The sequence below is a fragment of the Chelonia mydas genome, chromosome 7 (assembly GCF_015237465.2).
Source record: "Chelonia mydas isolate rCheMyd1 chromosome 7, rCheMyd1.pri.v2, whole genome shotgun sequence".
NCBI classification, from domain to species: Eukaryota; Metazoa; Chordata; order Testudines; family Cheloniidae; genus Chelonia; species Chelonia mydas.
Window position 1 is genome coordinate 111,307,324 of NC_057853.1, and position 23,217 is coordinate 111,330,540.

Genomic DNA, 23,217 nt, shown 5'->3' on the forward strand with positions numbered 1-23,217 from the left:
ATTGAAGCTGAGATCTCCGTTGGCACCAGAGACAAGGGCAACTGCCCTGGCCACGAGGTCTATTTTATAGATTTCAGAAGTCAGCCTCTTGTCTCTTGACATATAAACATGTTCCCAATGATTAGCAAAGTACCATGTCATTTTGAAGGGAGAAGGGGAATTCCTTACATCACATTAAAAGTTGAAATATTGATCTTTTTGTGACCATGAGAGTATCCTAATTCTATATCCAGTGTTGTCAACTCTTGCCATTTTTAACTCAAAGCTCATACATAATATGTGGTGGTTTTCTTAAAGTGCCAGTTCCTGGAGTCATGTGATTATGTAGTGTTGTTAGCAGTGACTCTGAAACAGACTTGGAGGTCATGGTGGATATACAGCTAAACATGAGTGTCACACTGTCTGAAGTGGCTCACCACTGCGACTGCCCCTACCTCAGGGCAGACTGTCAGAAAACAGGGCAGATTCCCCCAAGCTGCTGGTGTGTGCTGTAATTAGATGTAATCAAACCAGTAACAAATGTGAGTTCCTGGATCACTAGACCACTCTGACCACAGAGTCACAGACAGTCCCCTTAGACTCACCAGACTATCTGGCCACCCGGACAATCTGTGGCTCTGGTCTGAGCTGGCACCTGGGTTGCCAGCATCACAGTGAGTTCCCACTATGATGCTGCAGCCAAAAGGGTTAGTGCCATCCTCAGATGTATAAACAGGGTATAAGGTAGGGGAGGTAATATCTTGTATTGGACCAATTTCTGTTGGTGAAATAGACAAGCTTTCGAGCTATACAAGCTATTCTTTCAGGTCTCGGAAAGGTACTCGGAGTGTCACAAATACACAGTGGAACAGATTTTTTAGCAAAACTAGTTAACCCATATTCTAAGAGACCATTCAAGGTGAAGTGGCCCATTAACACCTCTGCAGTCATAGGACAAAAAAGGGGGAGTTAGTGGGTTACAGGTTGTAGCAATAAGCTATAAATCCAGTGTCTTTTTTTTCTAAGACCGTCTAGCAAAGTTATGAATTTACGCTTCTGGGCTTGTCTTCTGAAGATGTTGTACAGATTTCCTTTGAGGACAAGGACTGAGAGGTCAGATCGGGTGTGTTTGTCTTTTATCATTTTTCTGTGTGAGCTCATTTTGAGAGCATAGTGATTTCTAGTTCCACCCTCATAGTTGGTATTGAGGCATTGAGTTGGTGGGTCTTGGTCTGTGTAAAGCTTGCTTCTGATGATGAGTTTGGTGAAGGGGGGCAGGTTGAAGGCCAGAAGAAAGGGTTCAGGAAAGATTTCTTTCAGGATGTGGTTCCCATTGAGTATGGGTTGTAATTGTACAATGATACTCCATTTGGGTTCCAGTGTAGGGTGGTAGGTGACAACTAGGAGTTAAGGTTCCCCCAAATCCCCATTTTGGGTGTGTATCCTGGGCTTTCTCCTAGAAGCATGTCCTGTGGGTATGAGTGCCTGGCTGTAGAAAACAGATTTCTTTGTGTGGTTACTGGATGTTTGATGGTAAGTGTGGTGATCTGTGGGGTTTTTTTGTATATAGTTGTTTGTTGATGCTGATATGGGAGTAATTGAGAGAGACTGTGATGAATGGGTGTTGGTTGTGGTTGAAATCTATGAGGGAATTTAGGTCATCTGTCCAGAAGATGAAAATATCATTGATATATCTCAGGTACATTATTGCTTTTGTTGTGCATTTATCCAGAAATTCTTCCTCAAGTTGGCCCATGAAGAGATTGGCATATTGGGGAGCCATCGTGGTACCCCTGTCTGTTCCCATGGTTTGGACCAAGTGTTTGTTGTTGAATGTAAAATTGTTATGGGTGAGGATTAAATGGATGAGTTTGGCAATGTGTTTGAGGTGGATATCTGAGCGTTGCCCATTATCTTGTAGATATTTGAGGCAGACAGCGATGCTGCCATTGTGAGGGATGTTGGTACAGAGGGAGGTGACATCCATGGTGGCAAGGATGGTGTTCTGAAGGAGGTTGCTAATACTGCAGTGTTTCTGGAGGAAGTCAGTTGTGTCCTGGAGGAAGGAGGGTGGTGTGGTGAATGGTTTGAGGATGGTTTCTATGAGTCCTGATGTTCCTTCAGTAAGAGTGCCATGGCCAGATATGATGGGTCTGCCTGGGTTCCCTTGTTTGTGTATCTTGGGAAGCATGTAGAAAGTCCATGGGGTGGGTTCACAGGAGATGATGTTTTAGAGTTACTCTTGCAGTTGTTTGAGGAAGGATTTGATAATATCCTCGAATTCCTGGATGAATTGTGGTTTGTGGGAGGGTCTTTGAGTTCTTTGTCCTATGACTGGAAAGCTGTTAACAGGCCACTTCACTTTGAATGGTCTCTTAGCACAGTGTTTTTCAAACTGTGGGTCGCGACCCAGCATGTGAGGCACTGGGTCAGCACCGCCAACTGGGACATTGAAAGTCCCATCAGCGGTGCTGCCCAGCTAAGGAGGCTAATGCCTACCTTTTCTGACACCATGCTGTGCTCCGGAAACAGCCAGCAGTGAGTCCGGCTTCTAGGCAGGGGGGCCATGGGGCTCCGCGCGCTGCCCCCGCCCCGAGCACCGGCTCTGCACTTGGTCAATGGGAACTGGGTGGGGGGAGCCGGACCTGCTGTTGGCCGCTTCCAGGTTGCAGTGTGGTCCGCAGTGCCAGGACAGGCGGGAAGCCTGCCTCTGCACCCCAGCTGACCGGGAACCGCCAGAGGTGAGTCCATGCCCCAGAGCTTGTCTCTCTCACCAACAGAGGCTGGTCCCATAAAATATATTACCTCACCCACCTTCTCTTTCTTAGAATATGTGTTAAATATTTATGCTAAACAATCTGTTCTTTTATGTGACATTCTAAGTACCTTTTCCAGAGCTAAAGAAGAAAGCTCTGTGTAGCTTGAAAGCATGTCTCTCACCTGCTGAAGTTGGTCCAATAAAAGATATTACCTCACTCACCTTGTGTGTCTCATATTCTGGGACCTTCAGGGCTACCACAAAACTGCAATAAACAGGGATAGGAATTTGCCAGATGCCTTTTTCTTTTTCCCTCCCCATGAGGGAAAAATCTGGGTAAAAACCTGCAGCAAGGTTATTCTCCAATCCTGTTATGAATCCTTGTTTGCTGTGGAGATTCTCTTTGGCTGCCCTCTATTTTTGGAGGTTTGGAAGCCTCATTGGGATGTTCCGAGCCAGATGATCTAACATCTGGGTCTCAGCTTGGCTGGGCAGGAGTGCTTTCTAGTGTAAGTGCACATCTGTAAATGGGACCACTGTCATGGTTTCCATCCCTCCAACACAGCAGGGCTGTGCCAAATGTCCAGCAGTCTGTGGTGTTTGGGGGTGAGGAGAGATGGATTCCAGGATATTTTTTTTTTCTTCTGCTTAAGAGACGAGATTGACATAAAGTCTGTTAATCGGCAGCAGTTCAACATCTGCAACGTCAACAGCTGCATTTGGGGAATGCTGTTTGAGAATTGTTTTGGGAAGTGTTCTGGTTAACTCCAGTTGTTCAGTAAGACAGTAGATTGATGGTTAAACCTTGGAAGTTATCTTGCTTCACTATAAAATCGATCACAGCCACACTATAATTTTCTTTTGCATTTTCTTATCCCCCGTACTTTGCATATCCTTTCTGTGGGAGAGGTTGGGAGTTGCATGGAAAAACAAATGCACATTGGAAAAAACGTGACATTGTTTTCACGTGTAGTAACCCCTCCCTCCACCCAAGCATGTGCTACTCCCCATATCTCAGCTTTAAATCGGGGCGGGGGGGGGAGGAGGGAGGAGGAGGAACAATAGGCTGAGTCATCTGGCTCCATGTGTATATTTACAAAAGAAAGGCTGGAAAATCATAGGACTGGTGGAGAAAGCTGGATGATTCTGGGCAGATACAAAGGCGGTTGTAGTGTCTCCAACACCTCTGCTTTATCATTTGCAAATATAAACAAATAAATTTCAATAGTGTAATGGGATCACCAAGGGCAAGATTCAAGAAAACCAGGGATAAAATAATGGGGCCAAATTGCTCAATTTTCCTTGGAAAACATCATGTATTAGCACTAGGGAGGAACAGAAAGGTGAAAGGGCTAGAAGAATAAAGCACTTTGATTTCTAATGCTCATGACTCCATCCAAGATGGGGGCAGTACGGGAAAGCATGATTCTTTCTCTCTTCCCAAAGGACCAGACTTGATGGAGGAATTTAGTGTGTTGTGTTGACAATTCCAGTTGCTGGGGCCTTATTTTGATCTCATTTACAGGCCCCAGATTTATTAATTCCAGGTCTGATCCGCAGACACGTTTTGGAACAGTTTAGCCAGCTCGTGGGAGATTTGCCTGTGCGGGAAGAATTCTCTGCTCCTGTGGAGCTGCCATAGAGGCCTCTGTACCCTACCCCCAAACTGTAGCCATATAGGGTGTGGCAAGGGCTATTGGGGCATTGCTGGAGTGTCCCTGCACCCTACCTATCCCCAGAACAGCCTCTTGGGGCAGTGGCCATACGGCTGAGTGTATCTCAGCAGCAGCCCTCCAGCATCAGGTGCAGAAAGCAGTGGATTTACGTAGTGAGACAGGGTCAGGCCAGATGGCTACAGGAGAGTGATTTTTTTTTTTTTGGTGAAAAACTAATCTTTATTTTCCAGAAATATACAAACTTATTCTCTCATTTTTCCATCTTCTTCTTCTACTCCTCTGAGGTACAGGACATTGTTACATCTTAACAAAACTTCACCAAGGTGTCCTGACAATGCACCATCTATGTATTCTTCTGTGTTTGCAAGCTGCATGTTCATGTAGCCATCGACAGACACCAGGTAGCTCTTGTACTCCATCCCCCACTTCAGCTTCACCATCACCGGCTTCCCTGTCAGCCCATTCAGGAAGGGCTTGGGGTTCAGGGGCAAGCTCATCGTAACGCGGCCTGGCACAAGGCAGTGATAAAAACAAAAATTACTTGCAAAAATTACGTGCACCCGCTGGAGAGTGATAGAAGGCAGATATATTAGCCCCAGGTTAAGTAGGTCCCTTTTCCCTGGGTAAGGTAACAGGGAAGGTTTTTTTTTTTTTTTTTTTTTTTTTTTTCTGTAAAATACCTAAGACTTTAATGACAAGCAGTAAAGAAATAAAATTTGCAGATAATAATACAACTATAAGTCAAGCTACTGCACTGGCTGGCTGAGTAAGGAAAAATAAATATTACGGTGAACATAGTGTGACAGGGTCGGGCCAGATGGCTACCGGAGAGTAATAGAAGGCAGATATATTAGCCCCAGGCTCAGTAGGTCCCTTTTCCCTGGGTAAGGTAACAGGGAAGGTTCCAGAACAATCAGGAACTCTCTGGAAACAATTAAGGCAGACAGGCTAATTAGAACACCTGCAGCCAATCAAGAAGCTGCTAGAATCAATTAAGGGAGGCTAATCAGGGCACCTGGGTTTAAAAAGGAGCTCACTTCAGTTTGTGGTGTGTGTGTGAGGAGCTGGGAACAAGATGTGCAAGAAACTGAGAGTGAAAAGGCGTACTACTGGAAGACTGAGAAGTACAAGCATTATCAGACATCAGGAGGAAGGTCCAGTGGTGAGAATAAAGAAGGTGTTGGGAGGAGGCCATGGGGAAGTAGCCCAGGGAGTTGTAGCTGTCATGCAGCTGTTACAGGAGCCACTGTAGACAGCTGCAATCCACAGGGCCCTGGGCTGGAACCTGGAGTAGGGGGAGGGCCTGGGTTCCCCCCATTCCTCCATCCCCCCCGCAATTCCCTACTTGATACTGGAGGAGTTGACCTGGACTGTGGGTTCCAGCAGAGGGGAAGGTCTCTGGCCTGTTCCCCGATCCACTAGGTGGATCAGCAGAGACTGTGGGGATTGTTCTTCTTCCTTTTCCCCATGCTGACCAGTGATGAGGCCACGAAAGTGGCCAAACTGAGGGCTGCCGTGAACCTCTGAGGTGAGCAAATCTGCCAATAAGCACAGGACCCATCAAGGCAGAGGAGGAACTTTGTCACAGAAGGCATGAGACTTATGGAAAATATACAGAAACAAAGTGAGAAACCCTTTTCCCTCTGCTCTCCCTACCCCCTTCCTGCCCCCAGACTAATGAAATGACAGCAAGGAATTTCTGACTGCTGTGCTCTTGGTTTCTCTCCCTTTTCTCCTTTCACTACTACTGCTGATTGCTGATCTCTTCCTAATGAAGAAACTCACCCAAGGATGCTGTATATCCAGGGGAGGCATTTCCTGGTTCACTATAGTACCGATTTTTTATGGCAAAAGCACATCATACTTGGATCAAAAATTCTATTTATCTTTTCCAAGGAGAACGTTGTAAAAGCTGCTTTCACCAAAGGGGAGAGGGCTTGTTTCTGGACCCTAGGAAGGATGGTAGAATAGTTGTAATGGGTTGGGTTGAAGGGAACCATCTCCTGTCATTTGATTTCTCTTATGTTCAGGGAAACAGGACTTGGTTCCTTCTTCGATGCAATCCGCTTTATTTACAAAGGTACCTGATGCTTTAATCAATTTCTCTTCCTAATGGGCCCCACAGGGCCCCAAACTTTGGCTAATTGCTTGTGTCAAAAAGGGGTAACAGTATGATCTTGCTACTCCCCTCCCATAAGAATAAGAACATAAAAATGGCCATACTGGGTCAGACCAAAAGTCCATCCAGTCCAGTATCCTGTCTGCCGACAGTGGCCAATGCCAGGTGCCCCAGAGGGAGAGAACCTAACAGGTAATGATCAAGTGATCTCTCTCCTGCCATCCATCTCCACCCTCTGACAAACAGAGACTAGGGACACCATTCCTTGCCCATCCTGGCTAAAAGCCATTAATGGACTTAACCTCCATGAATTTATCCAGTTCTCTTTTAAACCCTGTTATAGTCCTAGCCTTCATAACATCCTCAGGCAAGGAGTTCCGCAGGTTGACTGTGCGCTGTGTGAAGAAGAACTTTCTTTTATTTGTTTTAAACCTGCTGCCCATTAATTTCATTTGGTGGCCACTAGTTCTTATATTATGGGAACAAGTAAATAACTTTTCCTTATTTACTTTCTCCACACCACTCATGATTTTATAGACCTCTATCATATCCCCCCTTACTCTCCTCTTTTCCAAGCTGAAAAGTCCTAGCCTCTTTAATCTCTCTCATATGGGACCCATTCCAAACCCCTAATCATTTTTGTTGCCCTTCTCTGAACCTTTTCTAATGTCAGTATATCTTTTTTGAGATGAGGAGACCACATCTGTATGCAGTATTCAAGATGTAGGCGTACCATGGATTTATATAAGGGCAATAAGTTATTCTCCATCTTATTCTCTATCCTTTTTTTTAATGATTCCTAACATCCTGTTTGCTTTTTTGACTCCCTCTGCACACTGTGTGGATGTCTTCAGAGAACGATCCTCGATGACTCCAAGATCTCTTTCCTGATTAGTTGTAGCTAAATTAGCCCCCATCATATTGTATGTATAGTTGGGGTTATTTTTTCCAATGTGCATTACTTTACATTTATCCACATTAAATTTCATTTGCTATTTTGTTGCCCAATCACTTAGTTTTGTGAGATCTTTAAAGTTCTTCACAGTCTGCTTTGGTCTTAACTATCTTGAGCAGTTTAGTATTGTCTGCAAACTTTGCCACCTCACTGTTTACTCCTTTCGCTAGATCATTTATGAATAAGTTGAATAGGGTCCTTGGACTCACCCTTGGTGAACACCACTAGTTACCCCTCTCCATTCTGAAAATTTACCATTTATTCCTACCCTTTGTTCCCTGTCTTTTAACCAGTTCTCAATTCATGAAATGATCTTCCCTTTTATCCCAGGACAACTTAATTTACATAAGAGCCTTTGGTGAGGGACCTTGTCAAAGGCTTTCTGGAAATCGAAGTACACTTGGTCTCCCAATAGAGACCAAGGGGAAATGTCTATCTGTATGTTTGTCCTCTCCACAAAATCACAACCTCCACCATTGCAGACAATCTAATCTGAAGGATACAATGGAAGCTGATCACTCCATCCTCCCATAATATTAGAATAAGGAGTTACTTATTATGAAACTAATGGTAGGTAAATGTGAAGAAAAAGTGAGAAGAGACCATTTTGATCATCTAGTCTGACCTTCTGTATAACACAGGTCATAGAACTTCCCCAAAGTAATTCCTAAAGCATATCTTTTAGAAAAACACCCCATCTTCATTTAAAAAAGAATCCACCATGATCTTTGGTAAATTGTTTCAATGGTTAATGACCTTCACTGTTAAAAATTGATGCATTATTATTAGCTTGACAATTCCAGTCTGGCATTTGACAACTGTTGTTCAGCTCCCAAGGGATGCTCTCCTGAAAGTGTGTTCTCCTTGTGTTGTGAGCTCAAGACCTTGTCCTGACAGGGAAAGTGATTGCAATGTAAGGTGCCCCCAGCTCCTCACCAGAGAACTCAGCATTTCATAAGACTGGATAATGTTGTACTAGTGTGGTAGTGGTTGTGCTAATATAATATCTGTGTTAAGCCTCCAAGTGGCAACGGGATATTTCCCAGAGATAAGTAGAGCTGGATTGAGCTGATATCAGTGGGAGTTGGGTGCCTCTGTGCTTTTGAAAATCCCACCAGGCACCTATCTGCATCTTTAGGTGCTTAAATACCTTTGAAAATCTGGGCCTTAACTACTCTCTCTGTTTTCCCTATCTGCAATATGGCAAGCTTGTCACAGGGTGACTGCCCCTTTTAAGAGGCACTGTGCCCAGCCCTACTTGTGTGTCAGTCAGCTCTCCTCCCCAAGTGGGGAGAATATCACAGTCCCATAATAGGCAGGTCAAGTGACTAATTAGGCTGGGGTGGAGAAAGAGAAGCCTTTAGAACAGTGGTTTTCCACCTGTGGTCCACGGACCCCTGGGGGTCCACAGACTATGTCTAAGGGGTCCACGAAAGGTTGTTGTTATGATAGAACAGTGGTTTCTGCAAACTAAGAATTGCAAAGGGGTCCACACCTCCATCTGAAATTTTTTAGGGGTCCATAAATGAAAAGCGTTTGAAAAGCACTGCGAGCAGTGGCTCTGAATCTTTCCAGACTACTGTACTCCTTTCAGGAATCTGATTTTTGTCTTGCATAGCCCACATTACACCTCACTTAAACTACTTGCTTACAAAATCTGACATAAAAAAATACAGAAGTGTCACAGCACACTATTACTGAAACGTTGCTGACTTTCTCATTTTTATCATAAATTATAAAATTGATTGGAATATAAATATTGTACTTACATTTCAGTGTATCGTCTATAGAGCAGTATAAACAAGTCATTGTCTGTATGAAATTGTAATTTGTACGGACTTCGTTAGTGCTTTTTATGTACCCTGTTGTAAAAGTAGGCAAATATCTAGATGAGTTGATGTTCCCCATGGAAGGCCTCTGCGTACCCGCAGGGGTACATATGCTCCCGGTTGAGAACCACGGCTCTAGAGAGCCGGAGAGATGCTTGTGCTGCTTTGCACACGCAGCCTCTAGAATTCTCTACCTTAGGTCAAAGAGTCAAATGCTTTTTTTAACAGGGCTGGACAGCTTTGAAAAAGGACTAGATGACTGTATAACCAACATTAACACCTGTCTCTATGCCAGGAAGAACAATTGGAACAATTTACCAAGGGTCATGGTGGATTCTCAATCACTGGCAAATTTTAAGTCAAGATTGGCTGTTTTTCTAAATGGTATGCTCTAGGAATTATGTTGGGGAAAGTCTGTGGCCTGGATTCTGCGGGAGGTCAGATTAGACTCTCACAATGGTTCCTTCTGGCATTGGAATCTATGAATCAGATAGAGGGCTCTTAGGGTAATAAAAAATTATTCTTCAGGAAATGTGGTCACTACAATTGTAGTATCTAGAGCTCCCAGCTGAGATCAGGGCCTTTTTGTGGTAGGCAAAAAGCAGCAACACTGGGGAGACCACCCATGTCTCCTGAGTCTCAGTCCAGTGCTCCAGCCACCAGACCATGTTGGCTGATTCAGGGGTCAAGCTGTCTTATGGAAGGTCCACTTTTCTCTGCAATATCACCAGGTACTGGTCATAGCTGAAAGCAGGATTTGATGGATTAAGGATCCAGCCTGTTCTTGCAACCTCTCTTTTCATGTGGTCGTGCCATGGAGATTTAAGACAACGGGATTTCTGTTTTATTCATTCATAATTCCATAAAGTTCTAATCAATGGTCTGGTGATGGCTTTCAGCTATCTTGGAATGAAAAGCTAATACATGGGTTGACTTCTAGTACCCAGGAGCCCAGGGAAGTCTTAGCCATGGCCAGATTGTAACGTGGTAGCGCAGACACTAATATCCATTGTCCACCCCCTCAGTGTGTAATGAATAGTGGATTTCTACCAGGCGGATGCTTGCATACAGGACCCTGGTGTCTGGCTGCCATAATACTAAGCCTGATGGCAATGAACTTGTTACTGTCTTTTATTTTTGGTGCTGGTTTCAGACATGTTTTTTTAAACGAGTGACTCCTGCTGCTAAGTACAGCCCTTGTTATGACTAATGGAGGGCCAGCTCCTCTTATGGGGGTCACTGCACCCTCCACTGCTCACCTCCTGCTGGAAAAGACACAGTTCCCTGAAGAGGGCAGGGAGCGCTGCTCAGTGGAGTTCACTTCTCTGAATATTGAGCCTCATGTACCCAGGCTAATGTGCTTAGCAGCTGCTGTGGGGCGTGGCCATCGACTCTTACTAACAGACCACACCTTGTGACTCTCCTATGGATCTGGGCATTGCTCCTAAGGTTCCCTTGAGTGATAGGGAGTGATCCTTCCCTATTGCCAGCACGTGTGTGTTGGGGATTAGATGTGGTGATGCTTACTTTCTATCTTTACCATCTGTCTTCCTTCCATCCCCCAGGACACCCACACAGAAGAGAGTAGGATTTGTTTGCTTAGATTGCAAGCTCTTTGGGGCAGGGACCATCTCTTGGCACAGTGCCTACCACAGTGGGGTCCCTAAGCACTTCCACAATACAAATAATACAAATTATTATTGTTTATTACAGCAGTTCCAAGGGGACCCGAACCAAGATCAGAGCCCAATTGTGCATCCAAACACACAGCGAGAGACGGTCCCTTCCCTGAAGTGCTCAGTCTAAATGATATCCTGTAGGTAAAGTCAGTCTTTGCTGCTGTATGATCTGAGCCGGGCTGCTGCTCATTCATTCTTTCTCAGAGTATTTTTAGTGGAGGAATGCACCTCCTGACCCACTGTTTGTAGCACTGCCTGTGAGAGCTCTGCACTGGGAGGCCACACTACGCAGCAGGAGTCTGCTCCCAGGCATGTTCCAGCTGTGGCTGTCTAATCTGTTCGTATTCTGGGAATAGCTGGGTGTTTTCATGTCCCCTGGGGATGTTCTCTGTTTGCCTTCTTGCCTTTGTTAATGCTGCTCAGATTATGGAGAGAACTTGGAAGTGGGACAGAATCTTGATTATTATTATTTATAGTGTATTAAACAATAACATAGCTCCTGGCTCCTTCGCTACTGGGAACACAAGTTTGGGGGATATTCATGCATGTACCAGCCAGTTTTCCTTTCATTGTCAGATCCCTTAGGATGCACCTCACCTGGAGAGCAAATGAAGTTCATTTCTAGGGAAGTTTTCAGAGTGTATTGAAAAGACAGGTCCAGATTCCCTCCCACACTGAGATTCAGGGGGAGGTGTGATGTCAGAGAGCAAGTGACATCTTCCTCACTCTCATGGTGAACAGCGTTCCCTCTAATTTTTCCCACACATGTGTGGAATGAATTTTGTTATGTGCACCAACGTGGAGGTGATGTGTGACACAACACCTCCATATGGGTGCACATCACCTTCATATTGGTGCACATAGCAACATTCATGTGGTGGGGGTGGGGCCGAGGGGTTCGGCGTGTGGGAGGAGACTAAGGGCTGGGGTGCAGGGGTGTGAGGGCTCCAGCTGGGGGTGCGGGCTCTGGGGTGGGGCTGGGGATGAGGGGCTCAGGGCTGGGGCAGGGGGTTGGAGTCGGGGGATGAGGGCTCTGGCTGGAGATGCGGGCTCTGGGATGGGCCTGGGGCAGAGGGTTGGGATATGGCAGGGGTGAGGGCTCTGTCTGGGGGTATGGGCTCTGGGGTGGGGCTGGGGCAGAGGGTTGGGATGTGGCAGGGGTGAGGGCTCTGTCTGGGGGTATGGGCTCTGGGGTGGAGGGGATGAGGGGCTCAGGGTTGGGGTAAGGGGGTTAGGGCTCCGTCTGGGGGTGTGGGCTCTGGGGTGGGGCCAGGATGAGGAGTGAGGGGGTTAGGGCTCTGGCTGGGGGTGTGGGCTCTGGGGTGGGGCCAGGGATGAGTGGTTTGGGTGCAGGCTGCCCCGGGGTTACGGCAGGGGGAGAGAACTCTCCCCACCTCTCTCTTCCCGCAGCGGCACCTGGGTGTGGAGGGAGAGGTGCCTCTTCCTGCTGTGGCAGCTCCGGGACTGGGGCCGTGGCGTAGGTGCCTCTCCCCCAGGCTCGGCAGGTCAGGGGCATGTACTTAACTACCTTGCTGAATGGGCCACGAGGGGGTAGGTCAGCTGCAGCAACTAGCTTTTAGATAGGTTTGGTTTTTCCCTAAGTATTGAAATTGGCTTCATTACTCTGGGATATGGGAATACATGAACACAGCAGACCCTCTGATCACTTTTCTGTTGCGCAGGGGTCAAGGGCTGTGCTCCAAGTCCAGCATGTACTTAGGCGCTTTGCTGAATAGGGATAATTTGGGGAACTGGAGGAGCCAAGATTTCTGAGCCTACCGCTGCTAAGAGTCCCCTTACATTGATTTTAGTTCTGTATTCATTAGATGATTTCAGTGGCTTATTTCAGGCTTTTCATCTTCTCTCTGTTTTCTTGGGTGTTAGGGAAAGTTTTGTTCTGTTCAGGGCAGCTCTGAAGCTGAGGTCCTTCTGGGAACCAGATGTGTCAACCCAGTTAAGATATATCCTGTCTCAAAATTTTCAAACAGAAGTTGAATTTTATGTGGGAGGTGGGTGCTTTCTGAATCCTCCTGATTCTGGGTGGGTTTGTTTTTATTGCTGGTTTTCCATCTTGTTGCAAAGAAGAAGCTCTGAGGCCAGATTCTGATCTGATTTACACTAGCCTAAACCAGGAACGAGACCTATGGAGTTAGGCTGGTGTAAGTACAATCAGCAGCGGACTCCTTATTTCACAGAAGCTTCTAAAAGAGAGCTCAGAATATTGCAGCTATTCCTTAATGATGAGGTAAGTGTGGGACAAGCAATTCACAGAACCAACCCACGGTCTTGCTCCTGTGTCATGCACTTACAGGAATTGTTTGTTAGCAATGGGAAAAAACAAGGAAAGTGGGTAAGCTATGATTTTAATGTTTTTCTTTGCAATGAAAGACAGAATAAGAAGCATCTCTCTAGTGGGAGCATGTGTATTTCGACTAGAGATGGGCCCGAGCTGCCAAGCTTAGATTCTGATCTGACCTATCCAAAGGGTTGGGGTGAGGGTGGGGTTCGTGCCCAGTGTTCTGGTTTGGGCCCATACCTGATGTTGACTCAGAAACACTCTCTGGAGTCTCCTCTCTCTGAGGCCAGGTCTATATTAGAGAGTTTTGCCACATCTCTGCAAAGCAGAAGCAGGAAAGTCTTAACTCTGTAGCAATGAGTTGTGTATTAAGCTGGAAGGTAAAATCTAGGGCCCGATCTGTGCTCTGTTTCACATGGTGCCCCTCCATAACTTGCTCCAGGTGCTTCTCAGGGTGAATACACTTGAGGATCTGGTCCATTATTCCTTCCTCAGAAAGATCACAGTCTCACATGGCCCAAGGAGAGGGTGCCAAGCAGTGGGCGAAAGATGAGGAAGGACAAGGGTTACAGTCATAACACATGCTTGCTCTCTTCAGGTGGTCACACACCTTGAGGTTCCATTAATCAGTACCGCTGTTACTTTATTTTGCAGTGTGTCAGGAGACACCGGTCTGAGTTGAAAAGTGATTGGTGGAGCATTTCACACATGGGGATGCCATGGCAAAGGGCCCAGAGAAAGAAAGCGAGGGGGAATCAAGCCTGGTCTTGTTTGGGGCATGGGGATGGGAGGCAGTGTGAGAGGAGACAAGATTAAAGATGTAAGGTGGGCAGAGCAGTGTAACTTAAACCTACAGCGCCACCCTATGACTAAAGAGGGTAACGTGTGGCTGTAATCCTAGGCAGATTCAAAGTAACCAGGGAGATGAAGAAGGGTCTGGTCTCTTCTCAATATGCAGGAGCAGCATTGTGGTTGCACGTAACTTCCCCTGCTTACTGGAAAGGGGACAGAGACAAGGCAGCAGAGGGGTCCAGTGGAAAGAATACTAGCCTGGAATCAGGACAGCTGGCGTTATCACTGGCGTTGCACTTCTTTGTGTATCTGCTTCCCTCCTAGCCTTTGTCTGTTCTAGGCAGGGATTGTCTCTTATTACGCATATGCACAGTGCCTATCACAATGGGGTCCTGATCTCAGCTAGGGCCTGTAGGCACAACTGTGATGATAAATGTTGGGCAAACTTCTCTCACAATTGTTCTCTACCATATGGCGGAGCCTGGAGACAGAATAGAGATGCTGCGGTTCTAAGTCTGCATGTGACTTACCTTAAATACACACTGAAAACAGAGAGCCAAAGTATCTACTCTGACCATTCCAACCATGCCAATATCTCAAGGAGCAGTTTTCAAGGGAAAATGTTTTATTTTATGGCCAATAACCAAACTTGTTCCATTGCACAACAATGCTGGCCTTGTATCAGGTTTTCAGTTCAAGTTTAAAAGAACTTTTTTTTTTTGTACCAAGATACACGAGATCAGCTGTTTCAATAAAGTGTACAAAAGACCTGCGCCATTTTGGTCCCATCAGATCTCACAAGCTCAGCAAGGTTGGTTTGAAAACCTGGAAGGAACAACCTGAGCTGCTGGACATGGTGATGGTTATTCAGTAGGTGACCCACTCTTCCACTGAGTCAGGGCATCAGCATGGGATTACAGGTGCTCTGCTGCTGGAAGTGACATCTTTCACCAAAGATCTTTACCACGTGTGCTCATGAAGAATCCCAGGATGCTTTTTGGGAGTTTAGCCATGTAAACTCTGGTTCGCAGCCAGATACCCACTTGGGTCATCCTCTCCAGTTAAATTTCCCATGCAGTTTCAATCGGATGTAATGGTCTGCTTCATGTCCTATCCTGAACTGTTGGCCCTAAACTGTTGTATAGTGCTGCTCGGGTCTTTTAAACCTATGCTGCATCCCTTCTCAGAGGTGGCTGCCTTTCAGTAGTGGGATTTCTGTCGCATACCTCCCTTGCAGAGGTGTTGAGGCTGAATTAATTAGTACACCAGACCCTCTCTAGAACGCGCGTCTATATAGCGCAAATTCACATATAATGCAGTCGCGTCCATGGATCCCAAATTTAATTACTTTAATTGCAATTCACTTTAATGCGGTCCCCGCGTTAACGCGGTACCGCGCATGGGTCCCAAATCCCGCGTTCTAGCGAGAGTCTGGTGTATATGTAAAACACTAATAGATCCTTGACGGAAGGCAATAAAGAAGGACAAATTTTATGATTTTGACTTTTTTTAATGAATGGTGTGTAAGTTTGGATAAGACGGGGTATTCATGGAATCTAAAGAGAAGAGCATTGCTTAGCCAAACTGAACCAATCATCTGAACACTTCTGGGTTCTCCCATCATTAATCCTTTTGATTTTAAATTTCCTCTATTCAGTGTATCACATTGTATGAATGTCTGGACATAATTTCTGGCAACCTGGCACTTATGCCTTTAAACCTGTGAAGTTATAGCGGGTGAGTCTGATTTGAATAGGACCATAGAGGCAGAGCTGTGGGAGATGCTCAGGCGTGTAAGTATGCACGGTTTGGAATGGAGATTTAAGTCACATCAGTTTCAGAGCATGCTGCCAAAATCCTGGCCAATTTTGAGGCTGTGATTGTTTCCTACATTACAGAAATGGTTATTGTGTCCTTAAACTATTTCAGCTGTGGACACACATCAGGGGCATTGGAACAGTGGGGGCCATGGGGCATGGCCCCATCACTTTTAAAAGTGGGAGGGCTATGTGGTCTTGGGGGGGAAGGAGGCGGCGCGGAAGCGGGGCCTGGGGGCAGGGGAAGGAGGCGGCGCGGGAGCAGGGCCATGATTCAGGTGCTGGTGGGGGGAGCTTTTAGGGAGTTTTTGCCATGCCTGCCACACATTAAATAACTCCGGGAAGAGAGCTGAAAAATAACACAAAGCAAACAAAGAGAAGAGTTAGTCATAGTGTTGAAGGACTCCCCTTAGTAGTTTCTGTCACTAAGAGCTCATTCCTCCCATATGACTCACAGGATTGCACCTGAACCATAGCCAACCTGCTAAATCTTTCTCTTTTGAGCGGATGTTGAGTCATATGTTAATTGTCTATGCCAATGTCTGGGTGTGAGATACAGCTAAAATTCTGTTGATGAGCATAGGTTGATGAGCATGCAAGAAAATGGCAGCATGCAGGAGTTAAATCAAACAATGGGAGAAACTAATTTTGGTCATTGCCACTGGATTCTTTCCTGCTTTTCTAATGGCCAAACAGAAAAATAACCATCGTCATTAACTAGTTTCCCTAGTCACTGTGTGCTGCCAATGAAACTCTCATTTGGTTAGTTTCCGAGATTCACAGCCACACTGTGAATAAGGGAATCTGGACAAGAATCAGGAGACCACATTCTGGTCCACGTGACAGCTTCAAGGTATGAAGACATCTTCACCGCCCCTTCCCTACAGAGTGCTCACACTGATCTAGTTGTGGATGCTTGCCACTAATCACCGGATCCTTGTAGAATAGCACAAGATCCTGTCCTTGCCACTTTGTAGGTCTTAAACTGCCAGTGACCCTGGACTTCCCTACCTCCTTCATCTGAATCAGACAAAGATGACAAGGGAGAACATTGCTTTGTGTTTGTCAGCGTTAGCATTTACTGTACAATGCAGCATTAGCATTTGCTGTAGTAATATTGTCAGATTTCCTGTAAGGGGCAACGGCCAATGAATCTTGAAATCTTGAAAAGCGCTTGATGGGGAAGGAAGTTATTCTAGTTGGTACTCGGTTTGTTTGATCATTTGCTATTGCAGTAGTGCCTCACACTAGACATATGCACTTATACAGCCTAATAATCACCGCATTACTTCAGCTTTACACCAGCAGCTCCATTGGCTTCAGTGGTGGGATGCTCATTCTCCATGGCAAGGAGAACATGGAAATAATGATGAACGCAGGCATGGTAGCTGGACCCGTTCCAGCATGGGCCGAAATATTTGTAACTCAACCCTGGTTTGGGGTTTTTTTACAAACCGGTAACTCAGGCCAGGCTCACTAAGAGGTCTGCAAACTGTCTGGTGGAACTGGGCCAAGTGTTGAGGGTTCTCAGGCTGATTCACTGTGTTGAGTAGAAATGACGTAAAATGTGGCGGTCCTCAGCTGAGTTTTTCGTTTTGAGTCCTAGGGCATGTTTGAACGGTGTCATGAAGATGTGTGACTCTAAGCACACAAAAATCTGGCCCAGATCCCCAACAACTTGAAACCACTGAAATTTGCAGAAATCTCATCTAACATCACATATGCTTGGTTCTAATAATACTCGACCCAGCAGGCCAGCAATCAGCAGAGCAAACAGCTGTGATGTACAGCTGTGATGTGAAGTCTCTGTTTCAAGAAACAACACCTCGGGGAAACCCAATAAGACAGATAAACCAATGCCTTAGCCATCATATGAATCCAGACCTCAAGAAACACCTTTTCCCTGAAGGCTCGACAGAAACCCTCTCCTGCCTAAAAATGAAGAAGAAGAAGTTGCTATTAATAAACAGAAAAGAGGAAGGAGAGTGGGATTCATTTAATTGTAAGGGCAGAATTCTTCCTTTCGTTTTCAGCAGTGGCAATAGTTTGCTGGAAGGTGCTTTAAGACAGTGATATTTATGGATCCTGCCTTTCTAATATGGGAGGGGGAATCGGGTAAATGCAGAAGAGAACTTCTGCTATTTGGAAGGGGTTCAGATTCTGGGGCCCACAGTCCTGGTTTGATTTATCTATCTTTTAAATTCTAATGACTTCCTCAGGCGTATCACAGACACTCCTGTTCTTGTCATATCTCCTTTTGAAGTTGGATTTCCTAACGCTGCCTTTTCTGGAGGTTTCCTGCTGCCAGTCCGCTGACTAACCCAACTCAGTTCTGTTCTCCCCCCCACCCCCACCCCAAATAATCTCTCTTCTGTTCAGTTTCAAACAGCGATTTTTCCTGTTGCTTGCTGCTGATTTGGGCAAGAAAGGTACCATGCCATACTCACTCAATCTGCTCACAAAGGGCAGATTAATAGAGGAACTACAGAATGGCCAAAGGTGCAAAAAAATGCTGTGAAATATTGGGAAGCTGCCCTAATGTAGCCAAGGCCTGGGAGAGATTTGGGGGGGGTTGTGTGTGTACATGAAGGGCAGCCATGATCAGTAACGCTCGGAGGTATACACCTAATTATTGAGTTTCCTTGCTTTGACATAAAAATCAATAACTTGAGGAGGGAGCACAGGGGTAAATGGAAGCGTGTATGTTTCTACGTGCATTGCAATCGCTGCTTTATCTTACAGCCTGTCACTTTAGGACTGCTCCTATCTAGCTAGGTACTTGTGCCCTTATCACCACAGTATCCGAGCACCTGCCAATCAATAGATTTTTAGCAACACAACACTCCTGTGAAAGCAGGGAATGCTAGCCCCCATTTTACAGATGGAGAACTGAGGCACGGGGTAGATGAAGTGATTTGCCCAAGGTCACACAGGAAGTCTGGCTGATTTGGGAGTTGAACCTAGCTTCCTGAGTCCACATCCAGTGCCCTATCACCATCGCAAATCCCAAAGAGTGCTGGCATCCTGGCAGACCGAGTGCCACCTGGATTGATCTCTGGCAAAGTGTCCTGTCCACAAGACCATCTGTCCTTCCCAGTACCATTTTGCACCATCACTGAACAGTTTTAATAGGACTTTCCCTGGGTTGCACATCCCTTTTTGTTGAACGCATCTTCCCTTTTACTCATCCCACCTCCCTGGGTGACTAGGAGGAGTTAGACTCCTTTTCCACAACCAAGGACGGGGACTCTTGCATTGCGTTGACAGACCTGCTTTCTGACTAACCTACGTGCAACTCTCATCACCCACTCGGATGAAAGTAGATGTCGCAGCAAAAACAGAAGGCCGAATTACATTGTGCATCAGCAAAAATATGATCAAAAACACCCTGCGTGAAACTAGCTTGCTCAGGGAGCCTCTTAGGTTATTCTTGTGGCATTCTTCCTGATGGCTCCTGGTATAATTTTACAAAGTACGTACCATACTGTTGGCTTGAATGCAGAGGCGGCAAAATCTGTCAGAAGCTGGTAGCTGGGACAGTACCATCTACACATTTCCTTTTCTATGGGGGGAAAAACCCCTCTTGACTTGGCACTTGCTGCTTGGGAACCTCAAAGGCTATTGTTCAGGAGTATATGAGCTGAGAAAGGATTTCGCAGGCCATTGCACACTGCAGTGCAGCTGAGGGGGTCGATCAGTGCCCGCACCCTTCATCACAAATGTGCTCCCACAGCTGCCTATCTTAGCCCTGTGATATTTATTGTGTATGACTCGTGCCTCTCCCACGCTCCAGGGGCGTAGCATGAATGTTCGTTCCAAGCACGTGGACTGAACCAATCTTTGTCCCCAAATCCTCCCTGCCGTTGTTTGTCTTAGTGAGCAATTACTTATGCAAGTAGTTCCACTGAAATCAATGGGAGTAAATGCTCACCGGTGTAAGGGTTGCACATAGGGTGACCAGATAGCAAGTGTGAAAAATCGGGACAGAGGGTGGGGGATAATAGGCACCTATGTAAGAAAAAGCCCCAAATATCTGGACTGTCCCTATAAAATCGGGACATCTGGTCACCCTAGTTTCACATCAAATCCAAGGATGATTAACTTCTTCCCCCTTTCCCCCATTCAACTCACTATCAGTTTCCTCAGCTCCCCGCCCATGTCTCAAAAAGCTGGGAAAAATAGATAAGGCAAAACAAATGAAACAAACAAAAACCACAGCCTCAAAATCCTCATGTTTTCTTAGCCTCGTGAGGATTTTCAGGCTCTGTGGTGCTGCATTCTCCGACTTGCCATTGATTTGCCTTTGGGAGCTGGAGTTTAAATGAATAACTGTTTGAGGGAAGGTTGAAATATTGACTAACTATTTGTGGTAGCAGCCTGTGGGAAAGGATTGATACAGGAAGATTTGCGGTGGTGGTTGGGAAAGGAGAATGCGTGACACCACTCTCCCCCCCCGAACTGTGATTTTCTGGATCCCTTCTCTATGTTGTAGAGAGTGATGTCATTCTCCAAAACTGTAGTCCTCCCTTAAATGGCATCGCTGAATTCAACTGATCAGAATGGAGAGAGCTGTGATCTGAGTACAGGACAGGATGCTTCTGTCAGCTCTTTCTCACTTGTTTTGTGGCTGGGGGCAAGTCACTTCACCTATTACTCTGTTTCCCGGCCTAATATTACCAGGGTTGTGGCTCTTCATCTTCAAAGTGCTTGATAAACATCCGTGAATGAACATTTGTACATGTCCCCGGTATTAATATGATCACTTGCGGGTGCTTTGTGTTTGCAAGATAGTAATCGTAGGCTCAACTGAATTAATTCCACAGCCAAAGGCAGAAGGAGTCTTTTCCAGCCAGAATATTGGTTTTACTAAGTCAACAGGGAGCACCTTCAAGTTAACCGCTATTATAAGGTTCTTAACATGAACATTTAAATTAAATGTCCTTATTTTCAATGAAAAAAATGGCAAGAATCCGAATGGGCTCCCAAGCTGTGGAAAGGGGGAAATCATTGGATATTGGAAAAAGGATGAAGAACATTTTTGCCTGTCTGCCCTTCATGCCCCATTATCTCCTCTTCCCAGCCTTTCCATTTACTTACTTCCCTTACCGGAGTGTTTGTCAGGACCTTTTGAAGATGTAAAGAACCACACAAGTGATGAACGTCATTATTTATCAAGATTAATTATTGCTTTGTCTTTTCAACAATGGATCCAGCTCCTTGAACTATCTGTGGGTGAGAGAGAGAAGCTTTCCTAAAAAATCTCTTTCTCAGGAGGAAGTTGAGCTGGTTAAAAGCTTCTCAAGGGGCTAGAAAACTATAGTCCCCGGCTGTGCATTGTCCAACTGGATGATTCCGTCCAGCCCCCATGAAGTAGAACAAAATGGCGTCCTCCACCTAGTGTGACTTCCCATGCACAGTATGTGCGAGGTCACGCTGCATGGAGGACACCATTTTGGACTGCCTCAGGCATGCAAGTGACTTGTCATGGCACGCCACTGCACAGGTCACTGGGTTCTCCTTATGTGCTTTCTATGGATCTAGGCCCGGTATGGATAGGCTACTTCCCTCCTCTGCTGTGCTGCCAACCCATCCTCTTCAAGGAGCAGCAGGCCTGATAAACCCAAGGATTTCCTCTTCTATACCTTTTACTTACGAAGGGAACAGAGGCCAAGATCAAACCCACTAAGATCTTATTGAACTTTCCCTGGGTAGCTGCAGGACAGGGAGAAAGAGGATAATGTATGTAACAGAAGTGACGGCTGCACTGGGCCCAGGTAAAGTAGTGCTGCCTCTCCCCACTACGGAGCAGGATCCCCACCCATATTTAACCATGTGAACAACTGCACATATCACTGAGCTAAGCAACTTCTGCTGTGATCTGCCGGATCACGTCCCTCTTCTAGAACAGAGCAGAAGACCTTCCCAAGCCAACTAACACTCAGTGCAGAAGTTCCTGTGGGAATTACCTCCGTGCTCTTAGACATGCTGCTCTTACCTGGGAATCTTTCATTACGCGGCAAAAATCAGGGACATGGAGCTGATGGGAACATGACATAAGCCTGGCTTTGTACAGCACGCGGTTGAGAAAGTTGAGCACAGGACTGGATTCTCCCTAAACCTACCCCGGTGAAATCAGGAGCAGAGCTATTGAAGACAGTGGAGTTGCACTGGTGGAAAATGGTGTGAGGAGAAAATCAGACTGACAGTAACTAAACGCCACCTATACAATTGTGCGGGCCACATTCTGGACTGATTTACACCCATAGCAATCAAGGGGATGTAAATAAGTGCAGGATATGGACCATGCTTTGCAAGTGGGCTTTTTTACTTGAGTCAGTCAGCTCCTGCCTTTGTATCCTAACAGCGAAGCTATATTAAGGTGCACAGGAAATGAGGGAAAGTTCTCTCAAATGCAGCAAAACAACCATTTACCGGATAAAAGAGATTTTGTTCCTTAGCCTGTCTTGGATTTTGTTTACATGAACAAGAGCCAGTTATCCAGAGTGGAAATAATATTCTGCATTAAACCTCTGAAACCCATTACATAAACACTGCAAAGGTATTGCTAATCCTATCATAGATTTAAGAATTAGATCATTGTTTTCATTTAATGTTTCAGCAGAAAATCTGCAACAAGAAACTGCTGATGAACAAGTTGAAGCCCTTCCAGGGAGCCCCATTTCCTTGCGACATTTTTAAACTCAGATTTGACTCTTTAATCTCCCTTTTGTATTAACAAACCTCCAAGGAATCATTGTAGCTTGGCTATAATTTAGCCAGTCTGGTGACTTCTCTTTTCTCAGCATTAGAACCTAATGAATACTTACCTCATCCATTGTAATTTACATTCTACCTCAACACACGTTGCCATAAACCTCTCTCACCTTCCAGTTTGTAATAACAGATTGGATTGGCCTGCAAAATTCTGATCCAAAACTGGAACAAGGGCTGAACTTCCCCTAGAGGTCAGAAATGTTCAGGTCTCAGAGGGCGGTGGGGGTGGAGGGTATGGCAGGCCCATCTTGGCTTGTAAGTGCTCAAAGTGAGGACCTGGCATAAGAGCTGATCTTTCTCTAAGGAAGACAGACCAAGTCAGGCATGCAATGCATGCCTTGCTTATCTAGACAGCCTGCCACTGGATCTCTCTCCCCTCCACATCTGCACAACCTGGAGCATTAGCAACATAGCACTGTGCTATGCCACGCTTCCATTCCTGGGTGTCCATGCCCATGGGTTCTTCCTCCTTTGCAATCAACTCAAGTAGAAGGGGCATTCTGCATCAGACGTTGGTGACATTCATGGGGAATGGCTGCTCAC

General features: G+C 45.8%; 2 protein-coding genes across 4 annotated transcripts in view; one reads left to right on the forward strand and one right to left on the reverse strand.

Moving 5' to 3' along the window:
• Nucleotides 1-23,217, forward strand: part of AFAP1L2 (actin filament associated protein 1 like 2) — a 121,317-nt gene that overhangs the window by 36,875 nt on the left and 61,225 nt on the right. The window lies entirely within an intron of this gene.
• LOC102929969 (small nuclear ribonucleoprotein F) lies at nucleotides 4,564-5,259 on the reverse strand. The gene has a single exon (XM_027818750.3). It carries the CDS (start codon nucleotides 4,908-4,910, stop codon nucleotides 4,656-4,658), a length of 255 nt encoding a protein of 84 aa, XP_027674551.2. The 5' UTR covers nucleotides 4,911-5,259; the 3' UTR covers nucleotides 4,564-4,655.